The 24,265-nt window shown below is 33.4% G+C and overlaps 2 protein-coding genes across 3 annotated transcripts; one reads left to right on the top strand and one right to left on the bottom strand.

Moving 5' to 3' along the window:
• The first annotated feature begins 12,867 nt into the window (after positions 1-12,867).
• Positions 12,868-13,719, top strand: LOC101216693 (inorganic phosphate transporter 1-4-like). Its single transcript, XM_031882741.1, has one exon. The coding sequence runs from the start codon at positions 12,971-12,973 to the stop codon at positions 13,430-13,432; it is 462 nt and encodes a 153-aa protein (XP_031738601.1). The 5' UTR covers positions 12,868-12,970; the 3' UTR covers positions 13,433-13,719.
• Positions 13,720-14,849: 1,130 nt separating this feature from the next.
• On the bottom strand, positions 14,850-17,632 carry LOC101220554 (actin-depolymerizing factor). 2 transcript variants are annotated; one of them, XM_004151935.3, is made up of 4 exons: positions 17,354-17,632; positions 16,256-16,521; positions 15,228-15,415; positions 14,850-15,106 (listed from the first exon to the last, which is right to left on the bottom strand). In XM_004151935.3, exons 1-3 carry the CDS (start codon positions 17,375-17,377, stop codon positions 15,265-15,267), a joined length of 441 nt encoding a protein of 146 aa, XP_004151983.1. In that variant the 5' UTR covers positions 17,378-17,632; the 3' UTR covers positions 14,850-15,106; positions 15,228-15,264. The 2 variants fall into 2 exon arrangements, with proteins under 2 accessions (XP_004151983.1, XP_011651442.1); XM_011653140.2 differs by having other exon boundaries at positions 14,878-15,415.
• Positions 17,633-24,265: the final 6,633 nt, after the last annotated feature.

Here is a 24,265-nt window from a genome sequence, read left to right as displayed (position 1 = left end):
GAACGATAATGAAGTTTGGACCCTTGTAGAATTGCCTAAAGGAAGTAAAAGAGTTGGGTGTAAATGAGTCTTTAAGACCAAATGTGACTCAAAAGACAATATCGAACGTCACAAGGCCAGACTTGTTGCCAAAGGTTATACTCATAAAGTTGACATTGACTACAAAGAGACCTTTTCTCCTATCTCAGAAAAGGATTCGTTAAGATTTAGAGCTTCATCAAATGGATGTGAAAATTGCCTTTTTAAATAAAAATTTAGATGAAGAAGTGTGCATGGATTAACTAGAAGATTGTATGATTGAAGGAAAGGAACATATGATGTGTAAATTAAAAGACCAATATATGGAGTTATAAATAAGTTTTCAGACAATAGTATCTTAAGTTTAATGATAGAATCACATCTTTTGATTTTCAAAAATACATCTTTGATCGATGTATATACCTAAGATCAATGGGAGTAAATTTATAATTATTTTTCTATATGCTTACTTACAAGAGATCTGATCATGATTGGATATTCATATTCAGATTTTGCAGTGTGAGTTGATACACAAAAATCCACTTTTGGCTATTTGTTCCTGTTAGATGAAGGAACAATTTCATGGAAAAGTGCAAACCAGTCTATTATTGTTGCATTCACTATGGATGATGAATTTGTTGCATGCTTTGAGATTATAGTTCATGGTTTATGGTTGCAAAACTTTATCTCAAGACTTGGAATTAGCGACACTAAAGCCAAGTCGCTGAGAACTTATTTTGATAATTTTACAGTAGTTTTCTTCTAAAAAAAATGACATTGTATTCTAAAGGTGTTAAACATATGAAATTAAAATACTTTGTCGTTAAAGAAAAAGTTCATAAACAAAGGTTGTCAATTGAACACATTAGCACTAAGCTTATAATTGCAAATTCACTGACTAATGGATTACCACCAAAGACACTCAATGATCATGTTGATGAGTATTAGTAAATATCATTATTAAATCAAGATGATGTCATTTGATATTGTAAGCTCATTTATTTCCTTGTTTCTAATTTTATCTCAAAATATAGTTCTTATGATTAGTATATACATAAATGAGTTATGTAAATCAAAGATGACATCATTTTTATTTATAAAAAGACATTTATTGTTGGACTATTATTGATTATCTTTATTATAGATCATATTAAATGAAGGCATATTTCAGTGATACATGGAAGAGAGTATGTTAATGCAATGATATATAACCCCCCTGATCCTTTAGTAGTTTCTTTGTCTCGACATGATATGTTATGAAGTTTACATTTTCTTTTATTTGTGCATTATGTCTATGAACGTATATAATAAACAATGTCAATTGGCCAAGTGAGAGAATGTTAGCTTTATTTCAAATATAATACTATTATTAATGTGACTCATCTATATTATATGTTATTTTATCTCTTTCGGACCTATTATTTTACTAGACCCATTAGATAAAAAGATAATTTCATAATTAAACACAGTGATATCTATAAATAAAACTATAAGAATTGTTTTGGGAGGACAAAGATAGATTTTTCCATGTTTGGAGCAAGGATTGGGGGAGAATAACCCTTATTCCCTCTTATTTCTTCTCTTTCCTCCACTTAATCCTTCTCTTTCCTCATTCTTATTCATTCTCATTCTTTCTCTTACTTCTTCTTTTCTTACCATTCCATCTCTTCATCCTCAATTCGTGTGCTATCTATTCATCTTCTCCATCCGACCACTCATCTCACTACCTCCTCTCAACCTCCCTTTAACCCTCCACATAAAACGTCGGTCGCCTCACCTTCTATTTTTCTCTCAATCTACTTACCTCAAATCTTACGCATTTTTTATTTCTGTCTTCTTCACTCATTAGGTTTTTTTTTCATTGTTCACCTCCATCTTCTTCACGATACTTTCCTTTGGGGAATGATCTTCTTACTTCCTCATTCAACTAATTCACTATTTTCCATCGAGAAATCTAATTAATATCTAACATGTAAGATTTTATTCTCATGATTAGATAATAAAACTCTCACGTTATATAAAACAATAAATGTCAAGATCTTTGATGTTTTATTGGTGAATAATGAAGACAAAAACTTAGGGTGAATCTCCATAATGAGTGACTGACGTTATTGTTAGACCGCCATGTACTATTGTTTCTAACTACGGAGAATCTCCATCACGGTGGTGTACTCGAATTTGCTTCTAATCTTTCGTATTTTAAGAAATAATTGACTGCTCATGATAAGAGCCCACCTTCATATTATCCACTGAGATTCATGCTTGTTGGTTAAGCATATGGTTTTAACCAAATGAAAATGGGCCTCACTTTCTTTCTTTGGGCTCCAATTTTCTTAGCAATAAAGGCTTTGGGTTGACAAAAAAAATTAAGAGACAAAAATGAGCAAAATCCAAAGTTGAGTAAATTTGTTAATGTAGATTTGTATGAGTAAAGACATATGTCTTTTCAACGCCAATAGTACAATATCTTTTTCTAATTGATGTAGATTTGTACTCACATAATATAAAATTTGTTACACAATTAAAATGCACATATACATTGTTATCTAATATTATGTTAAATATATAAGGATATATAATGATCTATTTAAATCGAAAACAGTAGTCACGATCAAATTTTACAAATTATTTTTCAATATATGAAATTGAAATATAATAAGTATATATAAAAAATTATTAAATTAGGTGAAATATATGAAACGAAAAAAAGAATGGACAGAGAGAAGATTAGAAAGTGGAAGAGATCGAACAAAGGTAAGAGTTTTTTAACAAAATCACCAAAATAAAATTAATTTTGGAGTAATTTTGGTTATAATATTACCGTAATAGAATTAATCACATAATATATTTACATAAAATATCTAATAAATATAAATATTAATCATGGTACACTTTTCTTGTTTTATTTTTCTATTTTTTAATATATTATTAATAATAAAAATGAGTAGTTAGGCCTTTTGGACTCTACATTTGTTAAAATTGAAGTTCATTAAGACATTTACGAAAAATTTAACAACATTAGGTACAACTTTAATAAGACACCTCTAGATTATAATAGTTAAATTCTCAAATATTCAAAATCACACAAATAACAAAATGATTTTTAATATTCTTAATTAAGAATTGCCAGTAGACTAAAATACCCTCAAACTAAAATTTTAATAATTCAAATAAATCTAAAACTTAAATGTTAACCGTCTATTTTTTTTTTCTTTCTAAAAGCGACCACCTATATTTCATTAAATATAAAAAGATAAATAAAGTTAACACTATTCACACCATATTTCAAAGAAATTTAATTCATGGAATTGAACTTTGTATATTGATGAATATTGTGAATACAATCTCTAGTATTTACTCCTTTGATGCTTTCTCTCGAATACAAGATAAAAACTTTAGAACTTCTTGGTATTCGGTCTTTAGAATGTTGTAGTTGCAACTCGATTTGAACTTTGATATTCTGGAATCGAAGGAAAGTTGAATTTTCCAAGTCTTCAATCTTTCAGAAGATGTTGATCTCGAGGTTGATACAAACTTGCACGTCTAACGAGCTTGTAGAAGTTTGAATATTTAATTCTTCAGAGCTTCAATTCTTCGGAGCTTCAATTCTTCCTTCAACCAAAAACCCCCAAATGAATGACAAATGTCTCTATTATAAAGAAATTTCATGTGTTGATGGGCTTGGGCCCTTTGCTTCTAGGAATTGGGCTTGAGCCTATTTATTTGTTGGCCTTGGACTTGGGTAAAGGACGAGGGTACATGGCAAATAATTGTAAAGGAAATGCTTAAAGATGGTCTATATTATTTTGAAGAAATTTTCGTGAAACCTACTACTGAAGTAAAGAGAAATAGTAATGACTAAAAGGAGGCTGGGAACATAAATAAAGCAAACTAGTCAGCCCTGTTTATAACAATTGTGTCAGTTAATAGTGTACTAACTTGCATTAAGAAATATGAAAGACAATCTCCGCATTGTAGGCAATTTAAGCTATATGAGATGCCTCTTGATGCGGAATAGATTGTTTAACCATCTTCCGTTTAAAGTGAGCAACCTCTCGGTGCCTAAACATCACACTTGTCCTTCTTCCACGACACAAATGGTAAAGATAAATCAAGCAATATATATCTAGGTTTTTACACTGATAAGCATCATATTTCCTTAGCGAGCAACGTCTCGACACCTAAACACCACACTTGTTCTCTTTTTGAGACACGAATGATTGGAGGCAAAATGTTAAAATGAAGTTTGTTTCCAAACTCCCTTTTACGCATATTAGCGAGGTTTTTGTTACTTACTCTCTCAAGCAGTTGACGACAGGTGTTTGATTTTTTCTCTGGAAGAGAGTCAAGTGATTGGGTTAAGTTCATGCTAAATACGACAAGTCTTATAATTAAAGAATCATTATCAATGACATAATCAGATACTTAAACTACTTATAACACTTCAATAAGATAGTGAACAGTAAAGAGATGAGGGAATAACAGTGCATAAACATGCACTGTATTGATAAATGTAGGTCTCTCGATGTGAGATAATACAGTCAAACAATACATTTAAAAGATATAAAATGGAAAGTAGAGAAATGTCTCGAGCTGCAAAATGCATTGGTTTGCATTCCTTGGCTCTTTTACAAGTTATGAGAATGGTGGCTGAGCTTCTCTCTCTAATCTCTCTCTGCTCTCACTTAGAAGTTGACTGAAGAAGAGGTGGAAGAAGAAGAACTACTACTACATATGGGAAAAGACTCTAAAACTCATCCCTCCACCAGCCTGATAACTTGTAGAACTACAAGTTATTATAGCCTTTTAGGTAGAATAATGAAACCCAAACACGAGATAAGTGTGTAAAATCATGTAGCTTATGTTGTAAATGAGTAGATATTTAGTAATATGTTTTACATAAGCTTCATGCCTACTTTACCCTATTTTAAGTGTCTAAACGCATAATTATTAACAAAAGAATAAGATGGCAAATCGAAGAGGAACTCGCACAAAGACTAGGCGAGAAGATCAAATCACTATGTGAGAAGAGATTCGTTAAAAGACAAAAATGGTAGGTAAAGTGATGTGACTTGACGAAAAGGACAGCTTTCAACGTTGACGTGTTTAGAAAAAAAGGGCAACCAGATGCCTGAACGAATTGACTAGACGCCTGAATGAGCAACTACCCCCTCATATGTAAACCTAAAGAGTCAGTGGTAAGGATTAGCCTTACCACAATTTGTAAAACATATTTTCATCTTCTCTGATCTGTATTATGAGTGAAAGCCTGTAATCTGAGTGAAGACGATCTCATCCCCATCTCCCCTTAACTTGTAATATCTTTTCTTTTCTTTCTATTTTGTATTTCTTTACATCGTATGATGTTCGTATTATATAGTGGTCAAAGACCTACATTCCTTAATACAATGTATACTTATACCCTTTTCAATTCATTCATTTATGTATTGTTAATTTGTTTTTGTGTTATTCATAGTTTAAGTTTATGATGAATGCTTGATAAGAAACTTTACCTATAATTTTTATCGTTTTAGCTTAGCTATTTTCATCACTTGACAAGTGTCTATCGTCAATTGTCTGAGAGGGTAAGCAGTAAAGACGTGACTAACACGCGCAAGGAATAGTTTTCTCACCTTAGTGAGATGACTTTCATCATTTTTATCCCAAAAGGCAAACAAATATGGACAATAGGCGTCGAGAGGTTGCTGTTATTAAACATGAAGTTCTATAAGTAAAATAAGTAAATACTTCTAGATATATCTTATTCAATTAGGATTAGTCATTTGGATCCCAAACCAAGACCAAGTGTGACATTTAATAACTCTAAAAGGAGCACATCTTAATCAAAATCTAGTTTAGTGAGTTATATCGCGTTGAGAAGTCGTATATCTTATTCATCTGATAACATTTAGACCTTCCTTCACACGTTCTTCACTACAAGTTAGTTCACACCCCATTTGCACCTCCTTTTTATCAACTACCTCATTAATTTACCTTGACAACATCCCTAGTAAACTTAAGTGGTTATAATTCTTTTTACATTCTTTTACTTTATTTGTTATAATGCCTAATTGATGAGTAGATCCTAGAACTAAGTTTTGATATCAATTCCCTGTGTTCGACCCTGGTTAATTCGGGAAAACCTATTGTTTCACTTATACTTGGGCAAGCAATAGGAAAACTTATACAACGAATACTTAGAAATAGGCGGTGGAGATATTGGGAGCATTTTGCATGCAATGATAATGTCCACTCACATGATCAAGAGAATACATATTTGGGCAGCAAACTAATTACGCTATGTTGCATATTCATCATTTGTTTGCAATTGTTGGTGCAGAACGTTGCTTGTTTCTTGTTACATTCAGCTCCAACTACCGCTCTTGTCTTTTAGCGAATCATCTTGCATGATGTGTTGGCATCTTGCCTCACGATGTAAATTGCTAGGTAGCAGCTTCTCGCAAATTTCTTTCACACACTCTTCTTGTGATTCGCTTCATTTCTTCTTTTCACCATCCTACATGTAAAAACACTTAAAAGCATAGTTAATTAGTCGTGATGACTTATGCAAGCTGAATTCTCTTAACATTATAAATTTGCAATAAAAGCTACTCGATTTGGTCCTTTATCTTGCATTTTGCTCCATTGTTTTTACCTAAAAGGCCATAATAACTTGTGTTTCTACAAGCTATCACTTATGTTCCCATTGGATAATTTCTTCAAGATTAGACGTACCACGAAATTTTGGAAATTTTTTAACATTTTCAAAACCTTGATCTCCTGGTGGTCTTCTCTTTAACCTTCAGAATTTCTATTGTGAAAATCTCCTATTTTTCTCGAGGCACGACGCTCCCCTCTCTTAGGCACATATATAACAGGGTTAGAGTCAGATTCATTTTACTGTGAATCTTTTTCGTTCTCAAGATCTCCCACAACCTGTCTTATTACTTCATGTCTTTCCAGTTTGAAATCTTTATTCTATTATGTTTAATCTCCCACTTACTAAAGTCTCTAAACGTTGCATAACTTCGTCATTGAGTCATTGTCCTAACTACTCTTTTGGAACACCTTCATTGCTAGTTATTGTTGCAAAACATAAACAAGTGAAAGAAAAGTGGACTTCACAAATCACTCTCTCATGTGTTTACCTAATTAGGTGATGTTCACTTGTGTTTACACTTTTTGATTGAACATCTCTCTCATAAAATTGAATGCTCCCTAGAAGAGGAATGAGATAGAGCTTTGCAATCAAGATTAGAAGAGCAAGCCAACAACAAACAAGCAAGAATGACTGCAAAGTATCAAACTCAAGCAAGGAACCAGTTGAATTGAACAAAATGAAAAACTAGAAATCAAGAACTTAATGTTCGAGATTCAACTAACTGAACAAGAAACAAAAAAAATTATGATATCTAGAATTAAGAATCTAATATTCAAAATTCAAAAATTATGCTAGATAAACAAAGAAAGACAAACAACTAGACAAGACAATGATAAAGGAAACAAAAACTTAAGAATAAAAACTAACAACACTGAGTTTACCGAAATCCCAATTTTATTCGACAAGCACTTTTAAAGCTATTTATCTTTTCTTATGAAATTTTAGCAGTTTAAAATTTATCTTTTGGACTGTCATAAAAGCTTTTAGTCGCTTGCATAAACTTCTAGGCATGCTTAGCATGCTCAAGAAAGTTCTCAAGCCATATAAATCTCTTGCGTGCATGCGAGCATCGTCTATGGCTTTCTAGGCTTTTCTAGACATGGTTGAGGCTCTTGTTTGTCATCAAAGCTTCTGGAGCTTTCTAGTATCTTCTTAAGATGGCTGGACAAGCACCCTTAAGATGCGCGCACTCATCAACCACCTAAGCTTGTGTGTGCCCATATATGCTTATCCATCTATGTGTGTGCCCATCATATAAGGTTGCGCATAGCATGCGTGTGGCTGCAATTTGGGACTTAAGACTATGTGGGCATGTCTTGGATCCTCTTGGTCTGTGCTACGAAGCCTTAATTAAGAAAAGAAAGTTAGGTGTATTTTGGGGTGTGACATCCTTCTTGTAATACTTGTATCTTCTATCCTATTGGTTGCTAGAAGTTAAGCTTTTAAGTTGTACAAGAGTCTCGGGCTAAAGCAAAGATCTCAAGATAGAGTGCTTAGACTCGTCCTTGTTCGATCGAGAGAAAAGGCATTGAAAGATAGACGTGAGAATCCTAGGCCAACCTTAAGAAATCTCGGGCAAGATGGAAAATAGATAGCAAATCTCAATGCTAAGGCAGGAGCTTCTCAGTGCTTGTTAATCAAGTTGAAAGACAGAGAGGGTTCAAAGTTATGTTTCACACCATCTTAGGGTTATGGCAGACCAAGATGAAAAACGGTTATGGCAGACCAAGATGAAAAACATAAGGGTTTTAGAGATGGATCTCGCGCCATCTCAGGATCGTGCTCAGTCAAGACTGAAAGCAAAAAAGAAAATTATCAGGATTCTTGGCATGATTTTAGGCATGTTCAGTTGAGAAAAGTGCAGATCTCGAGATGATCTCGATCAAGATCACTTAATGGATGTGTGACAGACAAATGTCTAAAAATTTCTATTGTGTAAGGTTAGCGTTTTTCGAACGCAATGAGGTATTTTAAATACAAAAGGCCCTCATTTCTTACAATTTTCAGTCCAAGAGCAAGTATAGAGAAGAAGTTGAGAGAAGTTGAGTTTCCTTGCAAGAAAGTAGTTCGATGCCAAGCTTTTCAGTTTGGTGTTCGATCAAGAGATATTTGAGAAGTCAAGGGTGTTGCAAGTATGAGCTAAAGAGGAAGAGTAAAGTCTAAGGTTAGATCCAAGTAAGTTCAAGTTTTCTCTTCCTTGTTTAAGAAGCTTAAGAGCGAGTTTGTTAAGTCAGGGCTTATTGTGTTACGGTCTCTAATGGAAGCTCGTGTTGAGTTAGAGCAAGCTTGAAGCATCGATCTTGAGCAAGCTAAGACCACCCAAAGAGTTCAAAGAAATCGAGGTTAGTAAGAAAATAGTTCTCTTTAGTAGAAAAGGGAAAATGTAAGTTGAAGAAGCATCCTTTAGTTGGAACCAAAGATTTACTTGAGTTTTCTTGTTATTTTTAGGGCAAGAGGAAATAGAAAAAATCTATAAACCAAGAATCTAGCCAAAATTTGTGAGTGACTAAAATGAATTTAAAATGAATTTTGAAGCTTGGATTTAAGAATGGAAAATTGCATCAGATGACAAAATAATTTAGAAAAAGTAGCCCATAGCATCTCTTTTTTGCATTTGCAAATAGGACAAATATAACAAGTAATTAGATATCAAAGAGCTATCAAAGAACTATTAGAAGGTTATCCACTTTTAAATTTTCTACTTTTGCAATTTAGAAAATGTAGTGGCATGAGCCCTATTATCATAAAAAAAATTATATTTTTTTGCAAACACTTCTTTAAGAATTTATATTTTAAAGCATGCTTTAAGTTTAGGCATTCACACATGCTAAATTTATGAAATTATTTACAAAGCGTGAGTTTCAATTTTAGAAAAGAGTTATGAGAAAGCATGATTGAGTTAAAGTCTTAAAGCATTCAAATTGAGAAATATTTTTTAAAACATAAGATTTATGATGATGTGTTTGAATGCTAAGTTTCTACAAATATTTGAGCGAATAGATTATTTAAAGCAAAGCTAGATTTGAGACTTACTTACAACAAGAGTTTTTCATAAGCATGCTAACTTAAGTAAGTTAAAGTTTTAGCACAAAATTTCTAAATATGCTTAATTCTATACCGAGATGTTCTGAGTTGATAGCAACCCTTTGAGGGAGATTCTTTTGTGCATAAAGGTTGTGTGATGAGGGTATCTAGTAGATGCCTAGAGTTTCCATCACATTGACTAGGTAAGAGATGAGGGCCTCTACGAACGCCTTGATTTTCCATCTCATGATAGCTATAGCGAGATAGAGTGCTACTGGCACTTAGAGTTTCATCTCGCACGTACTGTATTGAAGGATAGGGCTTTCAAGCCTAGAGTTTCATCTGATAGATATAAAGAGTTCAAGGTATAACAAGAAAGAAAGAAAAAGGAAAGTTAAAACTAAGTTTAAAAAGAAAATTGCTTTGTTAAGTTTATGTATATTTTGCTCAAAGTTTTCATTTATCATACTTTGTTTTAAAATTTGTCACTCACGAGACTTTATAACTCATCCTTTCAATGTTTAATTCCCTTACATGTAGAGATCATGGTTTCGACGCATGTTAAAGCTTCGCCTACTCTATTAGAAGTTTGATTACATTTTTGTATGCCTCATTACATGCATGGATGATAAATTTGTAATTGAGTTAAGAGATGACTTAGTTGTCGTTGTCTGTAATAAAATAGTATAAGGGTTTGAATTTGTTGAGTTTTGTTTGGTGTTACCATAACTTGAACTTTGAACTTAGTTTTGTCTATATAAGATTGTGAATAGGTTGTCCAATCATTAGGTAAACCTGAAGGTGTTTTGTAAAAATTTAAACTTTTGTTTTCAAGATAGACTTTTCTTCCGCATTTCATGTTTAAAGTCATAGAGAACTTAAATAAGAGTCACATGTTAAGCAGGGTTGACAGATATTGTTAGAAGAAGAACAATGTTGGTCGGCTTCATGCCATATTATGAGCATAATGAGAAAGTGCTTTGGGATGAGGTGTGACACTCCCCCATTTAATTTCGAAACGTCCCCATTGTGCCTTCCTTGAACTTTTCAATTTCTTTATGGAATTGCCAAAGTTGGTCGTCATGTTTCCAACTTGCTTCGCTTTCTAACAAACCTTCAAACCTTCACCCATGACTAGGTATTCTTTGTAGTTTGGAACTCCCCTTTCTCCTTATCTGTATTTCTACTAGGATTTCTTTGGTTTTCTTGTCAAACTCAGTCACTACCATAGTCAATGCATGGGAGGACTCACTCCAACTAGGGTCTTCTTCGTCTTTATGAAAGGGTTTTAGTATACTTACATGAAAGATATTGTGTATCTTGAGTTTAGGAGGTAGTTCCAACCGATAAGTTGCCTTGCCCACTTTTTCTATGATAAGAAATGAGCCTACATATTTTCGTACTAAGCCTTTGTGTACTTTTCGCAGGGACTTGAAATGGTTTGGAAGCAATTTCACCATCACTCTATCATCCACTTGGTACTTTTTCGGCCTTCTTTTCCTATCAACCCATTTCTTCATTCTTCTAGCAGCTTTCTCAAGAAATGCCGTAAGGATGGCTTGCTATTCTTGTCATTCTTTTGCAGATTTGTAGGCAGAAGGATTAGGGCCTTCGTAGGGATCAATTAGCGCACTTGGTGTGTTGGGTTGTTTGTTCATCACCAGTTCAAAGGGACTCTTGCATGTGGCTTCGCTGGAGGTTGTATTAAAATTGGGCTATGCATGTCAAGGAGGGCTGCCCAATTCTTCTTATGAGCACTAACATGGTGTCTTAAGTAAGGCTCCAACAAAGTATTCACCATTTCTGTTTGATCATTGCTTTGCGGATGGAAGCTAGTTGAGAAGTTCAAGCCTATCCCTACCAACTTAAATTGTTCTCGCCAAAGCTTGCCTGTGAAGTAGGGGTCGCAATCACTAATAATGCTATTTTGCATCCCCCCATAGTTTCACGACATTTTTTAAGAACATGGCTGCTTCATCCACTTTAACATCTGATGGACAAGGTATGAATGTGACGTATTTGATAAATTTGTCCATCACCAACATGATACTCGCATAGCCATTTTACTTGGGTAATGCCACAATGAAATCCATGGTGACACTACCCTTCAGCAATTGGCAATGGTTTAAGAAGGCCTACAGGGAGTTGTTGCTCTCCTTTGTCTTGTTGGCAAACTGAGCACGTCTTCACATAGGCTTCTACATCATCCTGCATTCGCTGCCAATAGTATTTATCATGTACTAAGACAAAGGTTCTAATCATTCCCAGGTGGCCAGCCCATAAGGATCATGGCACTCCTTTAGGATGTCTTTGCTCAACGACCTCCATCTTGGCACAAAGAGATGGTCATTGAGTGTTAGGAGGGTGCCACTATGCTTCCAAAATCACATTGCCTTTCCTTGTCTTGCCAACTTTAGCAGATTTTTTGCTAGGGTATCGAGTTTCATGTCTTCTTTGATTTGCTCAAAGAAATTGCTAACAGGTCTACTCACAATGAGAGTAGCAAGTTCATCATTCCGACTCAATGCATCGACCCCGACATTTGCTTTGCCTAGCTTGATTTCACAACTGCTTAAGATTCAATTTAGTTTCCTTTGTTAAAGTCCATTCAATTATAAAATAGATAAATATGTAGTGCATTTGAGGAAGCATGTGTTGATTAGATTACGAATTAGGAAAGAAGAGCAGTTATAAGTTCCAAATATGTTATATACGTACAACCATTTAAGTTTGATCTACATTCTACTTATTACATTATGTTCCAACATAAAATATTTCAGATCTACTTAAATCCTCACTCCATATATATAACTCCAACGTCCTCCCCTTTCTCCCTCATCTTTAAATTCTCAGGTTGGTAACTAAATATATTATTCATCCCCATTCCACTTCTTTTCTTTTCTTTTTTCTATTGTTTCTTAATCTTTTTAATCCAATCATATTGTTCTCTGTTTCTTTTCTTGTCTCTTTGTAATTACCACAAATGATTGAATTTTGCACTGCATTTCTTTCCAGAATTTTTTTTTAAAAAATCATTTTTTATATTTTGTTTCTACTTTTCTGATTGAATTTCACTTGGTGATAGCTAATGAATGGTCAACAAATATGTTGGTTATTTCTGGATCTGTTTTGTTTGCTTTTGTCAAGAAATGAATCAATTTAGTTTCTTTTCTCATTGTTTTGTAGAGGAAATACAAGATATCTAAAAGTGGAAGAAAGAAGAAAAAGAATTTGGAGTTTTTGTAGAAGAAATTAAAAAAGCAACAAATGTGGAATGACCAATTACAAGTTTTAAATGCACTTGATGTAGCTAAAACAAAATGGTATCACTTTACAGCAAACATCATTACTGGAATGGGATTCTTCACTGATGCATATGATCTATTTTGTATTTCTCTTGTAACCAAATTACTTGGAAGAATATATTATCATGTTGATGGTGCACTAAAGCCAGGGACATTGCCTCCAAATGTTGCTGCTGCTGTTAATGGTGTGGCATTTGTTGGAACGTTATCAGGAAAACTCTTCTTTGGTTGGTTCGGTGACAAAATGGGAAGAAAGAGAGTTTATGGTATGACTCTAAAGTCTCTAGTGCTTATGGTTATATGTGCTCAGGACTTTCCGTTGGTCACAATTCACATTCACTTTGTTTCTTTCGATTTCGGCTTGGTTTCAGTATTGATGGTGATTACCTCTTTTGACGAGGATCGTGTCGGAGTATTCAAATAAGAAGAATTGTGGTGCATTCATTGCTATGGTGTTTGCTATGAAAGGGTTTGGTATTTTGGGTGGAGGTATATATTTGCTATTTTCCTGTCTTTGGGATTTTTTGTTGCTCCACCTGAAGCAGTTGATCCAATTAACTCGACTATGCCACAAGTTGATTTCATTTGAAGGGTAGTCCTAATGGTTGGAGCTCTTCTTGCTCCTCTTACTTGCTATTGGAGGATGAAAATGCCTGAAACGACAAGTTACACGACTCCTTTCGCGAGATACAACTCAAGCAGCTTCAGATATGCCAAAAGTTCTGCAAATGGATATTGGAAAGCAGAAGCGCAAAAGCTTGCTGCTGAAATGTCAAATGAAAATGCAGGTCCAAGTGCAAACGACTTGTTCTCTAGAGTTTTTGTATCAGCATGGAACTCATTTACTTGTAGTTAGAACTTGGTTTTTACTTCATATTGTATTTTACAGTCACAAGTTTTTAAAAGATATCCTTAGTTCAATTGGATGAATTCCACCAGCAGCCACTATTGAATGAAATTCAAGTTTTTAGAATAGTAAGAGATCAACACTCATTGCTCTCTGTCGAACTGTCCCTGGCTATTGGTTTGCAGTGGCTTTCATTGACAAAATGAGAAGATTTGCCATTCAAATTCTTCTTCATGACACAGCCTTCATCTTTGGTTTAACCATTCCATACCATCATTGAACTCAAGGACAATCAGATTGACTTCTGTTCTCTACTCATAGCGTTCATTTTCATTTTCAATTTCGGATCGAATGCAAGAACTTGTCGCCCCAGCAGAAATCTTTGTTGAACCGATTTTGTTGTAATTGCCACCCAATATCATCAACATTTGGGACGCTTAGAGCTATGGTGGGTGCATTTGGTTTTCTTTATTTGGCTCAAATCCAGGACAAGAACAAAACTGATGCAAGATATCCTCCTGGCATTGGCGTCAATAACTCACTTCTATTGATGGGGTGGACTTAATTTTTCGCGAAATTTTGTTTATTTTCCCCGTGCCTGAGGAGCAAGAATTGTTTGAAGATGGAACCATTGGAGAATTGGGGGCCAACCATGATTCAATCTATCCAATTCTCATTAGAATAAATCTAAATGGTCATTTGACTAGACAATACCGCGACCTTATATGTACCATCATTCACAGACATGTAGTGACTTATCAGAATTTTTGTGTTGAATACAAGAAGTATGATAGTAAAGTAATTAAAAAAACCCACCTGCTTGTCCATGTTTTATCTGCCTTCCTTTGTTTATTTCTTGCCTTATATTTGGCTAACAAAATGAATTAGCAATAAGACTTGACGGAAATATGTTCTTGATTAACATGTCAATTCATGTTCATTAAGAAACTTGTTTGTGCCCGATTCCATTGAGGACGATCTGAAACACAAACCATGAAAAAGACAGCTCAAAACATGCCATGTCCGATGGTACACCGAGTCGTGTTCTTCATTTCACATCATAAAGTGCAAATTCTAAAGGCATAATGAAAAAAACCAGACATTGGGGCAGATCCATCATAGAACAAATTTCCAATGATAATAAGGTTTGATAGATTCTAAGGCATTTTCTATTACAAACTTATCTTCATCTGAGAAGCATTCATAGCAACCAGACAGCAACATCATGTCGATCCACCATATATCAGCATTCTGCAGATGTTAGTTTATTTTACGGTTTTGTGCAATGGTTTCATTTTCCAACGATCGGTTTTACACATATTGAAGCAGGGATAAACCAATTCATAAGTAACCAAAATACAAGGCAGCTTACCCCCAAGGGAACAACAAATTAAACAAACAGAGAATGTTCATTGAGCACGGTCTCTGATCACTTCCAGGTCCATCTCTGCAGGGTCAGTAGCTTGAATTTCATAGTGGATGCCATCAAGCTCGTGCCGAAAGTTGTCTTTGGATGTTGCATAGAGCATCTTAGCACGGATTCGTGAGCTAGCTGGAGACCTGAAGTACAACAATGTAGTGTGAGATCAAGAGAGAAAAGATACCCCACGATAATCATTGGTATGACATGATTAAAACTATTCCTGTTGTTTCTAATCAAGGTCAAAACTTAAATGGTTCTCAGAATAAGATATTGGACGAGTGCACTAGATCATCAACAAAAAGGAGAATTATTCTGACAAAATATGACAAGATCTTCAAGTTTTGCCCAAAACTTTTGATGTACTATGATCTTTAGCGAGATTAGAAGATGCATATAGAGCTCTAACCACTAAACTCCAACTTCTGCAGTGTGGAGAGTAAAGCATATGCACCCGAAGAAGGTATTTAGTGAAATTAGCAAGTACACCAGATGAGTTCCTTAAAAGCACTAAAACAGTCTTTTCTTAGGCTTAGAATTTAATTGATTTTGCTGTTAAATTTTGTTATATGATGCATTTCTTTGTTAAATTTGTAGGAACAGAAAGTTTAGACTGGAATGGGCAAACTAGAGCAAAAAATAACGAAAATATCCTTAGGAAGGTCAAAGAAAAGCATCAACAACACATATTCACAATAAAATTAACCAATTTCTAAGCCTAAGAAGCACTTTATGAGTGCTTTTCAGTTCAATGAATGAGCAATTGACTAGAAACATGAAAAACCTAGAGGCTGAGCTTAGAAATGATAGTCATCATAGAATCAAAACCTTATGACCTTGGGATAACTAATGTTTACCTTAGTATGGACCAAAATTTTGTATGGGGCCAACCCAATGAATAATACAGATCAATAGACATTAATATAGCAGTAAGAAAAATAAGATTAGGTTCATGATGTATAATGATGGTGAAAGCTAACCATGCTATGAAAAATATCTTGCTCTTCTGACAATTGTCGGATGTCACAAAATCAAAATCATAAACAGCGTAGCGGCAATCATTGTCGGGCAGAGCAGCAGTGAAATCTTCATAGCTCTCTGCAGGATTGCCAATCTTGTCAACCACCACCTCTCTTTTCTTTTCATCAACCCTAAAGATCACATACCGATACATTTTCTTTCTTTGTAGTTCAGAAAATGTTTTCTTGGTGTGTTCATTCACACCCATTGCAGATAAAGTGTTTTGCTACAAAGGTAAATTCATTAATGTCAAACAACCAAGCAGAGATCCATGAAAGAAGCATAAAAAATTATCGGTAAGAGTAGAAATTTCCAAATCAGTAGATTTCAAAGGAAATGATGCCAACAAAGTAAGAATCCTCAGCAAAATAGAGCAGCAGAAGAAGCCCTTAAAAACTAAACCATGAGATAGATCTATAACATTATTCAATTACTGAGTTCTCTTCTTGTTACCAAAAGTTGAATTTGACTAAGAAGCAGAACATCATGATTAATCCTGAGAACCCCAATAGATTCTAATTTTATAATATTGAGTTGAAATTTTCCTTAAAAAATCATAGAACTCAAAGGAGACAGAAGTCCATCAACAGACTGGCAAAAAATCATAACCCATATACTTACTAGACCCCACCCTTCACCACCAAAACCTGATCAGTAAGGATCATGACTTCTTCCCTTTAAATCAAAGCTTTCTGAGCTAAAACAAGAACCTTAAATCAAAGACAGGATCTTTCTAGTCCAACTTTTTTCATCTGAATCCACAGTACTCTTTTAATCTTTTGAACTATGCCTCAGAGAAAAAAAAGGAAAGAAAACAAAAAACACCATTCTTGAGGAAACAAAACTAAACCCCATCACAGAAGAGGGGAGAGAAAGAAATTAAGGTCACAAAATACAGAAAAATGCAGGATTCACTTGAAGCAGGGGCTAAGAATATTGAGATAAACATGATTAGGATTAAATTGGAAGAAAACCCAGAAACCCCAATTGAAAAAAGGTGATACCCAGTTGAGTTTAAAGTAAAGAAAAGATAAAAGGAAGAACATAAAGAAAGATACCCGTCGGAGGCCTCGGAACGACATGATGATCGGAGAAGAGGTGGGTGTGAGAAAGGGGATGAGTAAGAGTTGAGAAAATGAAGAAGAAGAAGAAGAAGAAGAAGAAAAGGAAAAAGAAGAGAAAGAAGGATGGAATAAGAGAAAGGTCAGAAGTGGTAGGCAAGAATCGGAGGGTAAGACAGAAGATATAGAAAGAAGAGAAAGAGAAAGGGAGTTAGAGCCAGTGACTTAGCCAATCCTCTCAATTTCCCAACCAAATTGAAATATTCCTCTCTTTCTTCACATTTTTGTACCTATCGTCCAATTTTCACCGTAAGAATGAGGTTCGTTCTCTTACATTTTTTACTTTTTCTTCCTTCTCTCCTTATTTTTACTTACCATTATGAATTCAAATACACAATATGAATTCAAATACACAATGTGTCACACCATACGGTTCTTTCTCCCTTCATTCTTCCCGTTCTCTTTTTTTCTCTCTCTCTCTCTCTTCCTCATACTTTGTATCATCCGTTTTTGTGACATCAACAATAGTTATTTCTTTATTATATGGATCATAGTCTATTTTAGACATTGAATTTTGGATGCTCTCTACAAAAACCTTTATTTCCCACTTTGTTAAAAAAAATATGTAGTAAATATGGTGAAATAATTTTTAATCTCAAGTTCATTTCTTTTTTTCAAAGTATATTTATTTTTTTTATCATTTGATTTGATTGAAAGCGCTTCAAATTTTAATTTAATTTTAAAGTTTGAAATTTGTTTCTAACGTTAAATCATTTTCATGGATTCAATATAAGTTTTAAACGTCTGGTAACTTGTTTAAGAATTATAAAATGTTTTTTTTATGAATTAAATTTTTTAGTTTCTTTTTTTCGTAACTTTTCATAATATATCTCTACGTGAGTATTTACATTTTGTCGATATTTTTATTGACAATTTTGTAAATTGGGACATTGTTATTTTCATCGAATTTAACATTTTAAAATTTTGATTATATAGTAAGTATTAATTATATTTTGTCGGTACACATTTTTATATCAAACACTAATTAAAAATAATTTCAAAGGTAAAAAGGATTGATTATACATTAAATTCAATCATATAGGCTCTAATATGTCCCTTTTAAATGTCAATGCCTACTAGAAACTAAACTCATATTTTAATTAAGAATAGAAAATGATGGTGTTAAGAACTTGATAAGGAATATGGAAACTTAGTATAAATTTTAGAAATCCAACAGTATACATACATTAAACGCTTAGGTACATAATGCTAAATATGAGTTCAAGTTTATAACAAGGAATCTACGGACTTTTAAAGTTGCATGGATTAAATTCTAGTTGTCTCCAAAACTAAATTTAGTAATTTAACAAATAGTTTTATCAACTTTCTTTTAGGATAGTATGGTGAAAATTTCAAACCCGTGATATTTTGGTCAAAGATATATGTCTTATTTATTTTTTTTAGACCTATTGAAAAACAAAGTATTAACCTAGAGATATACCGTAGATCTAAAGTTCCAATGCAATGAAAAACAGTAAGTGTAAGGATACATGCAAGTTGGTAATTGAATTCATGGTAACATCACCCGAAATGGAGAAATAATATTCACTAGAAATTTGAAAATGTTTATAAGTACAGAACAACGGAGGAATAGCTTTTTTATATTCAAAGCCAAGAAGAAAATAGACAAGGGCAGCCATGAAGATCACAACCCAAAAGGCAAAAGATAAAAAGATAATTTTCTAGCCAAAAAATAGGAACAGTACATATGTCATAACTAATTAAAACTATGTTCAACTTGATTGATCTTCAAGTAATTTGTGTATGTTAATGACTTTCTTCTCTAAATTTTTGCACTAATAGCTCATAAATATCATTACATATATAATTATTATCAAGCGCATCACATTAAGAATTCAATGTTAAAATTTAAATCATTATTATAGAAATATTGGGTGTAAAATTTGAGACTATCAAATTTTAGTGAACTTCATTATAATATGTTTGTACACATGAAAAAACACAATTATTTATCAAGCCAAATGTGTAAATTTATTGTTTCATTTTTTATACTAAAATTGATTTGACACTTGGGTAAAAAAAATTATACATAGAATATATTGAATAAGTATTAAGAAATTTTAAATGAATTTCAAGTTTGCCAAAAAAAATAATAAAATTATAACACAAGATATGATTTACATTGACAAAAATGTTATAGTTTGATGCATGTCAATTGAGTCATTATTGATCGATATGAAAAGTTAAAAGTTATGGATGGATTCAGACATATAATCCAAACAAGAATATTCATCATTAATGGCATTTTCGTTTTGGTTATCGTGCGCCAAAAATTCTTAATTCTATTTTATCTGTATTGGTCTATCTATGTCCTCTTCCATTTCTACTTGCAATTGCATTAGTTGTTTAAAAGCAAAAATGACAAAATTACCTTTTTCTGTGTCTTTATCAACTTCTCTTTCACCACTTGATCTTATTCAAAGCGATGTATGGGTACACTTTCCAATAATTTCTTATTGACAATTTTAGCAAATTTACTTGGTTCTTTCATATTGCTTACAAATCTGATATTTCATCTATTATTCAAAAATTTGTTCCCTTTATTGAAAATCAAATATCTCAAAAAATGAAAAAAAAAAAATTGATCAGATAATGGTGGTGAATTTTGCAACACCACCTTACAATACATATTTTATTCCAAAGGTATTTCTCACCAAAAATCATGTTCTCATACTCCTGAACAAAACGGTGTTGCCGAACGTAAACATCGTCACATCGTTGAAACTGCAATGTCTCTAATTTTTCATTCATCTGTTCCTTGAATTTTGGCATCATGCTTTCTCTACTGCAGTTTTTCTTATTAATCAAATGTCTTCTTCCTCACTTAAAAAGTCATCACCATTTGAAATGCTTTTTGGTTATACTCCTGATTTGCATCATTTAAAAGTTTTTGGATGTGCATGTTATCCCCTTCTCAAGTCTTGCACAAACACAAACTTGAACTCAAAACCACACAGCACGTATTTTTAGGCTATCCTCACGATTTCATAGGCTATATTTGGTACAACTCATTAACCAAACAAACCATAGTTTCACAACAGGTCATCTTTCATGAAAACATCTTTCCTTATGCAAATTCCACCACCTCTTTTCCATCTCAACATCTATCTAATTCTGATCCAAGCCTATTACTTACCTTACTAAACATTCCACATCATACACACCCTCAAATTATGTCTCCATTCCCAATATCCAAACCCCACCTCCTCACCCTCCCGTTGTTGACATTACTCACTCATCTTTTATGGATATTAATGTCAATTATCAGTCTTTGAAGATTTCATCTACCGTCGATACATGAAATGAGTTAAATGTTGCGGCAACCACCTTACATGTTCCATCTCCACCTCGGAACACTCATACTATGCAAACTCGAGAAAATTTAGGTATTTTTAAGCCAAAGGCTTTTCACATCACATCTGCTCTCCCAACTCCCACATCGTACACAAAAGCCTCCAAGTATCTTGAATGGCAAACTACGATGTGTGAGGAATTCAATGCTTTTCAAGTATAAAGTATCTGGTCCTTAGTACTTCGAATTCCATCTATGAATGTTGTTGGTTGTAAATGGGCTTTCAAAACAAAATATAATCTTGATGGCTCTGTTGCTCGCACAAAGCAAGACTAGTTGCAAAAGGTTAGCACCAGGTACAAGATTTTGATTTTGATGAAACATTTAGTCTTGTTGTTAAGAAACCTACCATACGCATAATTCTTGCTCTTGCTACTTAATACAATTGGTTCTTGACCCAATTAGATGTCTTTCTTTATGGTATTCTCCAAGAAACAATGTACACGCCTCAACCTACTGATTTGCAGGATAAAACATATCCAAATCACACGTGTCTCCTACATAGAGTCTTTATGGTCTCAAACAGGCCCCCCTGTGTTTGGTTTGAACGCTTTACATCTTATTTATTTACTCTGGGTTTTGTTGCCTCTACCGCTGACCCCTCATTATTCATTCGATCAATCAAATCTTCTCTCACTTACTTACCTTTGTATGTAGATAACATCATTGTCACTGGTCATGACTCGTACATCTCTCTTCTCAAAATCCAATTGGCCCTTAAATTCCAAATATCTAACCTTGGCCCTTTAAAATACTTTCTTGGTTTTGAAATCCATTTCTCCACTGATGGCATATTTGTTAACCAGGCCAAATACCTCAATGACCTTCTTCACACATCAAGAAAGATCTCTGCAAAATCTTGTGTCACACCCATGTCTACTTCTCTTGATATTTATACAACTGCACCACCCTTTAATGATCCAACCCTCTATCGTAAACTAGTTGGTCGTTCCTTGCAATACCTTAAATTTACTCATCTTGATATTGCGTTCTCTGTAAACCGTGTCAGTTAATTTATGTACAAACCAACTGTCATTCCCTTCTCGACAGTTAAATGCATCCTCAGATATCTACGAGGTACTTCAACCCTTGGAATAAAATTTCAAAAAGGTTTGTTCTCTCTACACAAATTTTGTGACTCTGATTGGGCATGTCACACTTCTGATCGACGTTCCACCTCTGGATTCATCGCTTTCCTTGGATCTAATCCAATCTTTTGGTCTTCTAAAAAGCAACCTACAGTCTCTCGTTCCCCCACAAAAGCAGAACATCGTTCGCTTGCCACTACTATTGCCGATCTTTACTAGATTCGACAGCTTCTTTGTGATCTTTGTGTTCCTCTCAAGACCTCACCAATATTATGGTATGATAATGTTTTCACTATATCTTTGGCTCATAATTCGGTTTTTCATGCTCGAACCAAACACATTGATATTGATTAACACTTTGTTCGAAAAAAGTTCTTCGCAAAGATATCTTCATTCATTACATATCTTCCACCAACCAAGTTGTTGATATACTCACAAAGCCACTCTTGTCTCCAACATTCCTTCATCTTCGAGACAAATTGATGACTCAAATTTGAGGGAGGAGATGGATGATATTAAGAGATATTTGAAGATGCATAATTTTTTCCTATTATTTTGTCATTCATCGTAAATTGATTGTATTATAATTTCTTCCCTCGTTCATTTGTAATTTATATAAAGATTCTTATCAAATGAGAGAAGCAAACAATACAGAATTATTTCAAACCTTCACAATAATGGGGAAGCTTTTGATTCATTATATTACTGTTATGGAAAACAAGTATTCTCTTCCTTGATTTTACAAACTTAGAGAAATGCCATAAAAATGCATTTAATATCTTTCTCTCCCTACCATTTCAGATCTTTGTAGTTTGGTTAGGTCATCATGTTTTTTGTAGTATGCAAAACTCAACTAAGATTGGATATTAATTTTTATGAAACATAAATATTTATTATAGTAAAATTTTAAATTATACCAATAAGAAAATAAAGAGTTAATAATAAAAAGAAGAAAAGAAATTTGGAGGAGTGAAAAGAAGTGAAGTCCATACTTGGTCCCCCTCCAATTCCACCCTTACAATAGTATATTTGTGCATGAATTATAGGTTTAAAACAAAATGTAGAGTGGAATTTATATATTATTATATATATATAAAAAAAAAAGAAAGATGAAAAGAAATGATAAAGTTGAGGAAAAAGAGAGGAAAAAAAGGGATGCGTTGTAGTAACGCAGGGTTGTCTTTAATAATGTGTGAAGGGCAAATGGGGGTGGGGGCCAGGAGGATATTTGGTGGCTCAAACATTGTTATCCTTTCTAACTTTTATTTTAATAACCACTACGACCCCACCTTCCTTCAATTCCTCTCACGTGTACCTCTTCTCCACACCCTTTCTTTTCTTTTCTTTTCTTTTCTTCTCTTCTCTTCTTCCCTGTTACATCAACTATTCATCTCTATATAAAACACTTCATGTAATTATACCACAACAAAATTCATATCCAGAAGAAACTTTCAGAAATTTCTTCAACACACTTAATTCAAATAATATAATTCATCCGTATTTATTTATTTATTCATTTATTTTTCTTAAAAAAAAGATACATATAATATTTGAGATTCGAGGGGAACAAATCTGCACCGTCAAATGGGACCAGAAAAAGTAAAGGGTGTAATGTAGGGTGAAAGAAGGAGAGACACGTGGAGTCCCACTTTGTACACTCCAATCTCCTCCTCACCTTTTCTTTCGCCGCGTATCTCATTTTTATTACTATTTACCTTTTCCAATTACATTTCACTTTTTTTCTATTTTTCACTTCATTAAATATCACCCACTTTTTTAATATTTAATCATCATTTAAATTTCTAATTTACACTCTTAACAACTATCTTTTTCGCTCCATTATCTACCTTTATCATATTCATTAAATTCACACATTATCAATCAATTTTCCAAATCTATTCTCTAATTCTTTTATATTGAATTATACAAATTAAATAAACCCAAATTTAAAACTATTTTTTGTTCCTTTTCTTCAAAAATTAAACCACTCACATCTCTTCCCAACTCACCACACCCTTTATTTATTTATTTTTCAAATTCAAATCTTCAACCCAATCATATGATGAGTAGAATAAAAAAATAATATGTGATTCATATATTTGTGTTTAATATCAATCACAAGGTAAAATAAACTAAAAATGATCAAATAACCTCAACACTTGTTTGAAATATCTATGTAGTTGTAAACAAATATTCCCATAATGAATTATAAAATTTCATAAAATTGTTTAAGAAATAATGCAAAAGAGAGAAAAAAACAGCACCCATGAATTGCAGAATATCTCAAAAATAATACGTAGATGAATTGCATCGAACATATGAGTTCATAAAGGGAACTAGAATGAAAATGCATCAAAATTGTAACCTAGAAGTGACTTTTTGAGTTCT

Source organism: Cucumis sativus, chromosome 3, assembly GCF_000004075.3.
Source record: "Cucumis sativus cultivar 9930 chromosome 3, Cucumber_9930_V3, whole genome shotgun sequence".
NCBI lineage: Eukaryota > Viridiplantae > Streptophyta > Magnoliopsida > Cucurbitales > Cucurbitaceae > Cucumis > Cucumis sativus.
The sequence above is the reverse complement of the archived record's forward strand: the minus strand, read 5'-3'. Positions and strand labels throughout refer to the sequence as shown.